Genomic DNA, 12,494 nt, shown 5'->3' on the forward strand with positions numbered 1-12,494 from the left:
CCCCGCGGGCCAGAGTCGGGAAGTTGGGAAGAAACTTCTCCCCTCCCCCGGCTCGCCCGGCGGGCTCGTCTCGTTCCCCGCGCTACCTGCTCGCCCCTGACTCGGTCTCTGCCCCGTTCAGTCCTGCCGGGTCCCGCCCAAATCCGACCTGAGGTCCCAGGGGCGTGGGGACACGCTCCACCGCTTGTCTTTGGGGTCGTGTGGACAGCCCGGCGGCGTGGAGGCGAGGTTTATTTTTGCCCACACGGTCGAAGTGGGGGCGAGGGAAGCGGTCCCTTTTCGGTCCTAAAGGCTGGGGGTCTGTGTGTCGGCCGACGCCGGTAGCAGCTGTGCGGGGAGAGGAGAGGGTGTGTGGGGCGAGTGGGTGAGCCTCTTGGGCTTTACTTGGTTTGATTGAAAACCGCAACATGTTTAAAGTTTTCCTTTGTTTTGGATTGGGGGTTGGGAAATTTACCATTCAGCGTCCACTTTTTCATGCCACTCCGCCTCCCGTTGCGTTCGGTTCCCTGTCCACATGTGTTAAAGAAAATTTTGTCTTAAAGTGTGTTTTTCTTCTTGATAATTGCTTCCAGCTTTCACTTTATTGGGCATGGAGCAGAGTTTTAAGAAGCTCTTTGAAAATCAAGTCTGGTGTAGGGACTTTAGTTTTTGTTTTGTAGTGAGTAGGACTTAACAGTTCGGATTTGGTTGAATTATTTTCTGCATAATTAATTGATATAGGCGTGGAATAACATACGGTCTAATTTGTACATTATTAAAGGAAATAATGAAAGTCTGGTGGAAGCACAATTTTATGTCCATACCATTTATTATGTATATACGTTCCACGGATGTGTGTTTTCACATAGTTGATTTCACGTATATATAATATGATTATAGTATCTTCATGTATTATAATTGTAAGATTAGTACCAAAGATGTCTTGATAATTTTAAATGTGTTTAAACCATCCTGTTAAATTTCTACAGTTAAATAACTCACTAAGGAAAATATTAAATGTATACACATGACTACATTTAAGGAAAAGTGCATGGTAAATCTAATATCTTAACTGTCACAGTGCTTGGCACACGGTGGACAGGAAGCATTTTGGTCAGATAATAAAGGAGTATCTTGTATTAACCAAGGATCTTGTATGCATCACTTACGATTTTCATATATTGTACAGTAAGGAAGTTTTACTTTAGCAAATAATATATATGGTTTTGTTGTTTTTGTTTGCTTATAAATGTGAGACCTCTGCCACAATTGACATGTAAGAAAAGGAAGTTAAATTGTATTTTAATTTTTGGACATTAGCTAAAAGTCGGTGGAGATTTTAAATGCTGGTTGACGTTTCAGTGGGTCCTACATTTGAAATAGACAATTGCCTTTGATCTGAAAACAAAACAGTTTATATCCATGTTTCCAGAATAAAAGATAAAAGGGCTCTTAAAATATATACTCTGTTGTAACCACCGTAATGTTATAATAGCTTTAATTTCACAGTTAGGTTTTGCTGACTTCATAAACCACAAAATTGATTCCTTTCTGTTCATCTGAAAGTGAAATTACAGCTTTGACCTGTCTTCCTGGGTTAGGTGGAATTTGTCTTATGGTCGAAGTATATAATATTAATACATGGGCTGTTTTTGTGTGTGTGTTTTAGTTCAGGAAATTCACAAGCTGAAAAATTGTTTATGCAAGTAGAATTCCTTCATGGTATGTATTGATAAAAGTATAAATGTGCTAAAAGACTAGAAGTAAACCTGTATAAGTGAAGTACTACCAACCGATGGTGTAAGACTTATTCAAAGTTGAAATTTGCATCATGTTAGACAGTAAATAATTTATTACTATGGGTAGTTTTTCTTTACAACATCAGTGTAGGCATCAGTTATTAATTCTATTAGCATTATAGTAAGAAAGAAGACTAACGCCAAAAAAATTTAAGTGATGCTAAACTCTGGTGTCGCCCAAACTTGGGTAATTAAAAAAGAAAAAACCTGCAAGGAAATTTCTGTGAAAGCAAAAATAGAAGCATAGAATACCTGTGGTTCTATGAAAGGAAATATATGAGAAGAGGGAGGAGATTGTGATAGGGACCTGACTTCTGAAGTGGTGACAAAGTTCTTTTAACCTGATAGGAGTTACCAACGGTATTGGTTTTAGTGTAATTCATTAAGCCCTACGTTTGTGTGCAGAATCTGTTTCTATGTTTTATTTTACATGAATTTTTTTTTTAAGGAATCCAATGTGTAATGTACTATATGAGGTGCTTGGTTTAAGAACATAATTTGGTGACTGACTTTAGAACACTACCTAGGCTATCCTTTGCAATAGGAATAGATTTGTTAAATCATAATTGTTGTATACCAGCTGGTATGTGTAACGACTTTGAACACGTCAGGCTGGGCATGGTGGCTCACACCTGTAATCCCAGCACTTTGGGAGGCGGAGGCAAGGGGATCACTTGAGACCAGGAGTTTGAGACCAGCCTGGCCAACATGGTGAAACCCCATAAAAGTACAAAAATTATCTGGGTGTGGTGGTGCACCCCTGTAATCCCAGCTACCTGGGAGGCTGAGGCACAAGAATCGCTTGAAACCCGGAGACAGCGATTGCAGTGAGCTGAGATAGTGCTACTGCATTGCAACCTGGGCAACAGAGTGAGATTGTCTCAAAAAAAAAAAAAAAAGTCAAATACTCCCAAATGTACAATAATTAGAGAATTGTTGGGAAAAAAATTCTAAATAAAGTTCTACTTGGTCTTCTTTCGTAAGTTAGTTGTTTTAATATTTTGAGAGAAGACACAGGTTTTACAAAATTAAAATCCGCTTCAGGTTGTGTATTGTAAATAACCAATAGAAGATAATCAAAATGTTTATTGAACGAATGGATACTGTTCTGTCATCAAATACTCTGTTTTTCTGAAAATTACATAACATGACAAAACTCAATTATGACATCAAGATCCTAAGTTTTGACTTTTATCTATTTTCAGTTTTCTAGAACAGTAATTCTTTAGATCAGTAATTTCAGCCTTAGTTTTTATATTCTTAAGAATGCCATGAAATCTCAGCATAAAATAAGCTTTTGTTTAAAGTTTATGAAGATTTGCAGCACCTGAAGGATGAATATGTTTTGGTTCTAAATTACAATATGATGTTGGAGTTTCAGAAATGCAGAGAATCATTGGGTCATGCTATTTTATTTGCTTTATGTAATGGCTTGCTATTTTAGTTGTTCACATTGTGGCTTTGCATTGTTGTAGAGTTGAAGAAGAGATCACATCTGTGCCAGATTCTTATATCACAGGAACTTTTGGTCATGTTGTAAAGGTGATGTTTGTGGTGCAGGCTTTGTTGTGTGAATATTTACAGGAAGTTTTAGTAAGATCTTCCATTGTTTAGAACCCTACATGGCTTAGGTCACCTTCAGTTCACATTTAAACAGGTTTATAATATAAATGTAAGTGCTATAGCGAGGTACAACTACTTTTCTTTAAAGGAAATCATCTGTTTCTATTAAAGTGTGTTGTCTTCTTGGTAGTTCGTGTATGGCTATGGCAGGGTATGTATTATCTCTTTTCTTCCTCTCAGCTGCTCCAGTGCCACAATTAGGCTGAGTATTGCTCAGCTGCAGCTGCTGGGTGATTACTAACCATCCAACTCCTGTCTAAACTCAGAGGCAGATTTAGCAAAAGGGGCTATAGTAACAGTAGAGGGTGAAAGAGAAGAGCCAGTGCTGCCGCCAATATCATTTTCACATGTCTGTATGCCAAGGAATCGTTGGCTACGGCAGCACTACTGTTGTCTTGGAACTAGCAGACTTGATGGCAATATATCCTGGTCTGGATTTGGGCTTACCTTTAAGATCTGAAAGCCCACTCCAGGAAAGACAGAGAATCCTGTAATTTTAGAGTATAGAATAATGTACTGTTGAGGTACTAATGGACTGAGTTACAAGCCTCTGTGCCTCAACTCCTTCCCCCGCCTGCCAAATCTAGGGTAGCAGTGCCCTTCAGTTTCTCTTGTTCAAATGTACAGTAAGCTGTGAGACTGCAGGTTCCTTGTAGCATTATACTTCCTTTTGCTTTAAGCTGTGATTCTTAGAATTGCTCCTTTTACTGTTGTTTAGGGGAAGGGAGTAGAACTGCTGGCATGTAGGTTCTTTGGACTCTACTTTCTCCTAGGAAGTGGAAGGCCTTCAAGAGGAATTAGCTATACATTGCATATCCCCTGTGGCTGCCTGAATATTGCTAGTAGGAACTCTGCGTTCTTTTCCTTTTGTTCTTTCTTTATCCCTAGTGTTTGAGAAGATGGACATCAACAGTTGCAAATACATTATCAGCTATATATGGCAATCCCCAGACTGGAAGATGCCATAGGCAAATTTTGCTGCTTCTAAAATGTTGCTCAGCTTATAAATATGCCAAGCAAATAGCAACAGTTGCATCTTTTCTGTTTTTTTGTTTTGCTTTGTTTTTGAGACAGGATCTCGCTCTGTTGCCCAGAGTGGAGTGCAGTGGTGCAGTCACAGCTCACTGCAGCCTTGACCTCCGGGGCCCAAGGGATCCTCCCACTTTAGCCTCCTGAGTAGCAGGGACTACAGGTGTGCACCACCATGCCTGGCTATTTTTTTTTTTTTTTTTTTGACGGAGTCTGACTCTGTTGCCCAGGCTGGAGTGCAATGGCATGATCTTGGCTCACTGCAACCTCTGCCTCCCAGGTTGAAGTGATTCTCTTGCCTCATCCTCCCGAGTAGCTGGGATTACAGGCATGCACCACCACGCCCAGCTAATTTTTGTATTTTTAGTAGAGACGGGGTTTCACCGTGTTGGCCAGACTGGAGCATGCCTGACTAATTTTTGAACTTTTTGGAGAGATAGGGTCTCACCATGTTGTCCAGGCTGGTCTCAAACTCCTGGGTTCCAGCGATCCACCTGCCTGGGCCTCCCAAAATGCTGGGATTATAGGCCACCACACCCAGCCACAGCAGCGTCTTGTCCTTGCTTTTACCACTACTGTCTACTGAAAATCTGGAGACAATTCCTTTGACTTATCTTGTCTTTGGTAATTTGGGTTTGGCTAATTTGGGATGGAGATTAGAGAGGATTGAGAAAAGTAGTGCTCAAACTTGTATAACCAGAGGAAGGATGAGGTACAGGAAGACCATACATTTGAACATTAAGTACACATCATTATGGCATATACTTAGCAAGACATTGGTGTTATGACCTCTTTGTGCTCCCACAAAACACTTATGCCAAAACACACCTCTCCTTGCATTGTAGTTATTTCTTTCCATGCTTGTCTGTTATTCTTGACCTAGTATTCACTGTGTCAAGGAGCTGTTTTATAGCATCTTTGAGAACAGCCCTTACCACAATAAATACTAAATAAATTCTAAATTGCATGTAGGGATGTGGTTGTAGGCAGATTTATATGAATTTACTAGTAGAGACAAATGTTTTGAGTACAGCTCTACTAAAATGTTATAAAACTAGCTTAATGCTTTTTCATAGCTCTAAGTTAATTCTTTAGATTTTTGCTCTCAAGGTTTTATTCTAGAAGGTGATTTTACAAAATAGCTTAAGCAATCCTTCAATCATTAATTTAAAGGTCATTTTGATATTTCTAATATGAACTGAAAATTTGTTGTAGTTGAAGTTAAACTAGTCTCTACTAAGATTTATTTTAAATAAATACGTTGTACTATTTTAGCGAATAGAAGTCCAAGTTATGCTAAAGACAAATCCTAGATTTAAAAAAAAATGCGTTTAGTATCTCATCACAGTAGTGACAATCAGTATCGCAATTATGACTTGTTCATATATACCTAGGACAAAAAGAAAAAAGTCCTGATTGTCTTGCGGTAATGTGTGTGAAGGAATGCATAATTCATAGGTATACTTTTGCTCGGTTATTGGGGGTGAGGACGGAACAGGAAGTGCTGGGAGGAAAAGGACTGACCACTGAAACTTCAAGATTGTTTGGTTTTCAGCCTCTGTTCCCAACAAAATGTGGATTCTAGGTTTTCTTCAACTGACATAAGAGGAGTTTCACTTCTCTAATTTTTTAATGTAACTTTTCAGTTTCTTAGCATTAAGTAGAAATTGGGGTGAGGTGGAGAAAGTTGGTGGTGGTTGTGTATAAGTTTAATACTTCAAATTGTTTCCTGGCAAATGTGTTGACTTCTAACTTTTATTCTGATGTGATTAATATTTTACAGATAAGGATACTTTAAAAATAATAGCAGTCAGACATTTGGAAGGAGTAGAGAAGGCAATATGGTGTTACAAGGAAAGGACTGGAAGGTAGAGCACTCTCTAGATTTTAGTTTCATTTCTGATGGTGAAGAGCTGTTTAGCCTTGGTCAGTTCAGTAAACTCCCTAGGCCTTAGTTTAGCAATTTGAAACAAAAGGTAGTTGGGCCTGATGGTTTCTAATAGTTTCTCCGCTTTATAGAAATGTGTTTTCTGCCACAGTTGAAGTTGTTACAATATAGTCATGCTCTGCCTAGGGAAGTTTCAGTCCATGATGGTGATCCTCTAAGATTATAGTAGAGCTGCCTTATACAGGTGTACCATTTTTCTTTATACTGTGTAATTACTGATCTGTTCTACATTTAGTTATGTTTAAATACACAAATACTTACTGTGTTACAGTTGCTTACAGTATTCTGTACTGTTGCCTGCTGTACAGGTTTGTAGCCTGAGAGAAATAGGCCATGCTATATGGCCCAAGGTTGTAGTCAGCTATACCACGTAGGTTTGTGTAAGTACACTCTAGAGTGTTCACATAATGTCAGAATTGCCTAATGAGGCATTTCTCAGAATATATGTTAAGTGATGCATGACCGTATTGATAAAATTTTAAGGAAATGTTTGAATCTCAATTTTGGAATCAAATTAGCTATAAGGAAAGATTATAAAAAACTGACCCATGGACTTGGCACGGAACTTTCTCAAGCAAATTGCAGTTATACTAATTAAGCAAACGTTTATTAAACCTGTGGTGTGACAAATATTATGCTAGGTTTTTGTTTTCTGGTTTTGTTTTTTTTTTTTTGAGTTGGAGTCTCGCTCTGTCTCCCAGGCTGGAGTGCAGTGGCTCAATCTCGGCTCACTACAACCTCAGCCTCCTGGGTTCAAGTGATTCTCCTGCCTCAGCCTCCCAAGTAGCTGGGATTACAGGTGTGTGCCACCACGCCCGGCTAATTTTTGTGTTTTTAGTAGAGAATGGGGTTTCTTCATGTTGGTCAGGCTGGTCTCCAACTTCCTATCTCAGGTGATCCACCTGTCTTGGCCTCGCAAAGTGCCAGGCTTACAGGTATGAGCCACCTCAGCCGGCCTTTTTTTGTTTTTGTTTTTGTTTTTTTTTGAGACGCAGTCTCGGCTCACTGCAACCTCTGCCTCCTGGGTTCAAGCAGTTCTCCCTGCCTCATCCTCCTGAGTAGCTGGGATTACAGGTGTGTGCCACCATACTCAGCTAATTTTCTTATTTTTAGTAGGGATGGGGTTTCACCATGTTGGCCTGGTTGGTCTTGAACTACTGACCTCAGGTGATCTACCTGCCTTGGCCTCCCAACGTGTTGGGATTGTAGACATGAGCCACTGCGCCCAGCCCAGATTTTTTTGTAATAAAATTAGAAAAATGACTTAATTATTCTGTTGAAGTGGATAGTTATGATGTCAATTAACAAGTAATCGTGGCTGTTTGAATAAAAACTTTGCAACATTATATCAGAAAAATAGCCACTATTATCAAAATTTACACTTAATTTTTTTAATTGACAAAGGTATGGACAACTTGTTCTTGATATTTGTTTTTATACACATACAGTTAATATTTAGAACAAGACACGCATGGCATTGGAAAATGTTTAACTTTTTAAGTTTTGTGAAGTAGATTTTCTAAAACAAAGAAACTAAAATTACAGTGTTTCGAAAGTTTGTAAGTTGATGTTTGAAAAGTAGAATCTGTAGGCCGGGCACAGTGGCTCACACCTGTAATCCCAGCACTTTGGGAGGCTGAGGCGGGCGGATCACAAGGTCAGGAGATTGAGGCCATCCTGGCTAACATGGTGAAACCCCATCTCTACTAAAAAATACAAAAAATTAGCCGGGCGTGGTGGCGGGCGCCTGTAGTCCCAGCTACTTGGGAGGTTGAGGCAGGAGAATGGCGCGAATCCGGGAGGCGGAGCTTGCAGTGAGCCGAGGTTGTGCCACTGCACTCCAGCCTGGGCAAAAAAAAAAAAAAAAAAAAAATTAGAGTCTGTTTTTCCAGGAAGTCTTTTCTGTAATATAAGCCTTTTGGCCTGATTTCTAGGCAGCCCGTTGGAGTCTTATAAAAGCCTCACAAATAGGTAAAATGTTTTGGTGGTAAAATATTTTCTGACTGATTCTCAGTTTTTGCCTTGTTTTTGTTAACTGCTGAGCTCTTTGATCAAATAAAATATTTGGCCTACAAATGCTCTGATTGTGAGGGTGGTGAACCCTGTAGCCTTGCCAATCACCCTCCTTTCCCACCTTACCAGCTCCTCACTATTTAAAAATCACTGTTTCGAGTTCCCTGTTAGGATACTCAGATTCTCCCTATAAGGCATTGCTGTTAAGCTTAATTTAAGTACAGAAACTTCCCTAGATTTCCCCACCTGCTTGATAGGCGCTGTGTGAAACCTGCCTCATACTCTAACTCTATAGGACAGTATGAGTTACAGAAAAGCTTCAAAAGATTGGGAGTAATAAACAAAAATAGCAGAAAAGGGTTTGAGAAAATGAGGAGTGTTGTAATATGGAGTTTGTAACTTTATCTTCTCTGTCCTTTTTCATTTCCCACCCATTCACTCCTCTTTGGCATTGGGTAGGGAAAGAAGAAAGCCTTTCCTGTAATAGGTACTATGCCACACTTTTGTATGCATTATCACATTTGACTTGAATCTTTGAAATGTGTTTCCAAAATACACAGAAAAATTAGGAATGAGATGGGTATTTATTTTTTATTTTTGAGACAGAGTCTCACTCTGTCACCCAGGCTGGAGTGCAGTGGCAAAACCTTGGTTCACTGCAGCTTCTGCCTCCCAGGCTCAAGTGATCCTCCCACCTTAGTCTCTGAGTAGCTGCTAGGACCACAGTTGTGAGCCCCCATGCCCTGCTAATTTTTTGTTTTTAATTTTTAAAATTTAAAATGTCTCACCATGTTGCTCAGACTCGTCTTAAACCCCCTAGGCTCAAGGGATCCCCCCGCCTCAGCCTCCTAAGGTGCTGGGATTACAGGTGTGAGCCACCATGCCCGGCCTGTTTTTTTTTATTTTTTTTTTAGAATAGAGACAGGGTTTCGCCATGTTGCCCAGGCTGTCTTGAACTCCTAGGCTCAAGCAGTCCGCTTGCCTCAGCCTCCTGAAGTGCTAGGATTACCAGTGTGAGCTACTGTGCTGGATCCCTTGAGGTAGGGATTTATTACAGATGAAGAAACTGAGGATCAGAAAGTATATATAATTTGCTAAGGTCACACAACTAGCAGAACTGGGATTTAAATCTAGGGCTGACTACAAGCCTGTTGTGTATGCCGTAACTTTTTTAGGAATGAGGAGCAATGATGGAAAGGGAGATTTCTTGTCTTTTTTCTTCTTCATTAAATAGTGCATTTGAATTGGTGGCAAAGAATGTTCAATTAATACTTTTTTTTTTTTTTTTTTTGAGATGGAGTTTCACTCTTGTTGCTCAGGCTAGAGTGCAATGGCGCGATCTCTGCTCACTGCAACCTCTGCCTCCCGGGTTCAAGCGATTCTTCTGCCTCAGCCTCCTGAGTAGCTGGGTTTACAGGCATACACCACCATGCCCAGCTTATTGTTTGTATTTTTAGTAGAGATGGGATTTCTCCATGTTGGTCAGGCTGGTCTCGAACTCCTGACCTCAGGTGATCCGCCTCGGCCTCCCAGAGTGCTGGGATTACAGGCATGAGCCACCGCGCCCAGCAATACTTTTTGATTATTTTATTTTCTTTCTTTTTTTTATTTTTTGTTTTATTTTTCTTTCTTTCTGTTTGGCCAGGCTGGAGTGCAGTGGCGTGATCATAGCTCATTACAGCCTCGATCTCCTTGGCTCAAGTAATCTTCCTGGGCAGCTGAGACTACAGGCTTGAGCTACTACACCCAGCCTATGCTTTTCTTTTTAATGGAAGTAACTTTGTGGTGCATGTTTTATAATAGACATCAGATGTTAATTAAGGTCAGATATTAAATATATTCATTAACTGAAAAATATGTGTTATTACACTAACAACTGTAGCAAATGCCATCTTTTTGTAAGTTGGGGTTAGTAATGGAAAATGATGTACTAAGTCCAAGACATTCTTCATCTTTTTATAAAATAAGGTATTTATTCAGCCAGATTAGCAGAACATGTTTTCCCAATAAAGTTTCTTTTTTTCCTAAACTTAACTCATCAAAAGAATAAAGAAGCATGCAAAAGATGAGTTATTACACTAAACTGTAGCAAATGTTGCCCTTTTATAGGTTTGGGTTTGTGAAGTCTATATATTCTCTCTCTGTATATACACATACACACTCTCTATACATACATATACACATATATATGGAGTGTGTACTCAAATCTGTCTTCTGCCTCAGAAGCTGGATCAAATTGCTACTGTACAATATTGCCTTTATTTCTAATTATATCATTTATTTCTAGGTGAGTTAGTAGAGATAGATGGAAGGTCTTTATTGCCTGATGATTTAGTCAACATGTCAGACGTGTTGCGGAAAGACAGCCATTTTCTAATTTGCCCTGTCACTATAATAGCAGTTTCCTACGTCTTGGTACAGACTCATCAGTCATTCAAGGCTATACTTCTAGAGGAGCAAGGGTTCTTCCATACTGGCTTGTTCCTCATTCTTATAGTCTTCTATACTAGTTGGTTCCTGTACATCATGTTTTTGAGACAGAGGGTCACTCTGTCTCCCAGGCTGGAGTCCAGTGGCACAATCACCGCTTACTGCAGCCTCTTCTTCCTGGGCTCAAGCAATGCAGTCACCTCAGCCTCCCCAGTAGCTGCGACACAGGTGTGCACCACTATGCCTGGCTAATTTTATTTAATTTTTATTTTTATATTTTTTTGAGACTGAATCTTGTTCTGTCGCCAGGCTGGAATGCTGTGGCATGATCTCAGCTCACTGCAACCTCCAACTCCCCAGGTCAAGCGATTCTCCTGCCTCAGCCTCCTGAGTAGCTGGGATTACAGGCACACGCCACCATGCCCAGCTAATCTTTGTATTTTTAGTTGAGACGGAGTTTCACCATGTTGGCCAGGATGGTCTCAATCTCCTGACCTCGTGATCCACCCACCTCAGCCTCCCAAAGTGCTGGGATTACAGTCGTGAACCACCACACCCGGCCTTTGTTTTCATTTTTCCAGAGACGGTGCATTCCTCTGTTGCCCAGGCTGGTCTCAAACTCCTGAGTTTGATCCTCCCCGACCTTGGCCTTCCAGAGTGCTGAGATTATAGGCATGAGCCACCACCTCCAGCCTTGTAACTATTATTGTTATATGAACATCACTGTCTGGAAGAAGAGTCTCATCTAAAGCTACCAGTGGAAATTTTATTTGCCACTCTCTTGCCACTGTGTCAAGTTCTTACGTTAATAGTAATTTCCTTTACCATCTTAGTAGCCTTTTCTTCTTTGATTTCCTTTTATTTCTCCAATTGTATCTAAGAATGTACCCTTTGTCCTCCCTAATAAGCTGAAACATTGTTTTCTAGCGGGAATACTAGCTTAATTTTTGTAGCATTATTATCCAGCAAAGAATATCTACAGTACAACTCCTTCACATGTTAACTCAACAGTTTATTATTGCCCATGTTTATTAAGTCTTTACGTAAAGGTTGGCAGATAGGCTTGGAACTGCCAACTCCAAGTGACTGGAATGGCTGCCACTGGAATGTAAGCTCTATGAGGGTAGGGATCTCAGTTTTGGTTACTAAAATTGGTCCAAGCACATAGAACAATGACACATAGACATTTATTAAGTATTTTTGATTATAGGAACATGCAGCAGTCAGCTGGCATTGTCTGCCTATCATGGGCCTGAGAGAAAGAAGTAACAAGTAGTTCTTCACTAAAAGCTCAGGCAGTAACCACAAATGTTTTTGACTCAAGACTCTTTGAAGTGGTAGACTTGTGCTAAACTAGTATCATTAATGCTCAGGATGAATTTCAAATAAGCATTCTACTTGAGTCTGATGGAGAAACTAAGGTTTGATTCAGTTTAATAGCTTGTAAATGTTAAAGAGCACTATTTAACCTAAGCATATTCACCCACTTACAATATAGGAGTTCTGTTTCTTTATATCATATTCTGTAAATATCCAATAACCATACTTCTTTTTTTTGTTGTTTTTTGTTTTTGTTTGTTTGTTTTGAGACAGTCTCGTTCTGTAGCCCAGGCTGGAGTGCAGTGGCACGATCTCTGCTCATTGCAACCTCTGCCTCCTGGGTTCAAGTGATC

At 40.0% G+C, this 12,494-nt stretch overlaps 2 protein-coding genes across 2 annotated transcripts in view; one reads left to right on the plus strand and one right to left on the minus strand.

Moving 5' to 3' along the window:
* Nucleotides 1–409, minus strand: part of LOC105551205 — a 33,027-nt gene extending 32,618 nt beyond the window's left edge. Inside the window, 1 exon segment of the mRNA XM_011996356.1 lies at nucleotides 87–409. Within this exon segment, the coding sequence (XP_011851746.1) occupies nucleotides 87–409 (323 nt within the window).
* Nucleotides 1–12,494, plus strand: part of YES1 (YES proto-oncogene 1, Src family tyrosine kinase) — a 92,731-nt gene that overhangs the window by 858 nt on the left and 79,379 nt on the right. The window lies entirely within an intron of this gene.

Source organism: Mandrillus leucophaeus, unplaced genomic scaffold, assembly GCF_000951045.1.
Source record: "Mandrillus leucophaeus isolate KB7577 unplaced genomic scaffold, Mleu.le_1.0 Scaffold51, whole genome shotgun sequence".
Lineage (NCBI taxonomy): Eukaryota > Metazoa > Chordata > Mammalia > Primates > Cercopithecidae > Mandrillus > Mandrillus leucophaeus.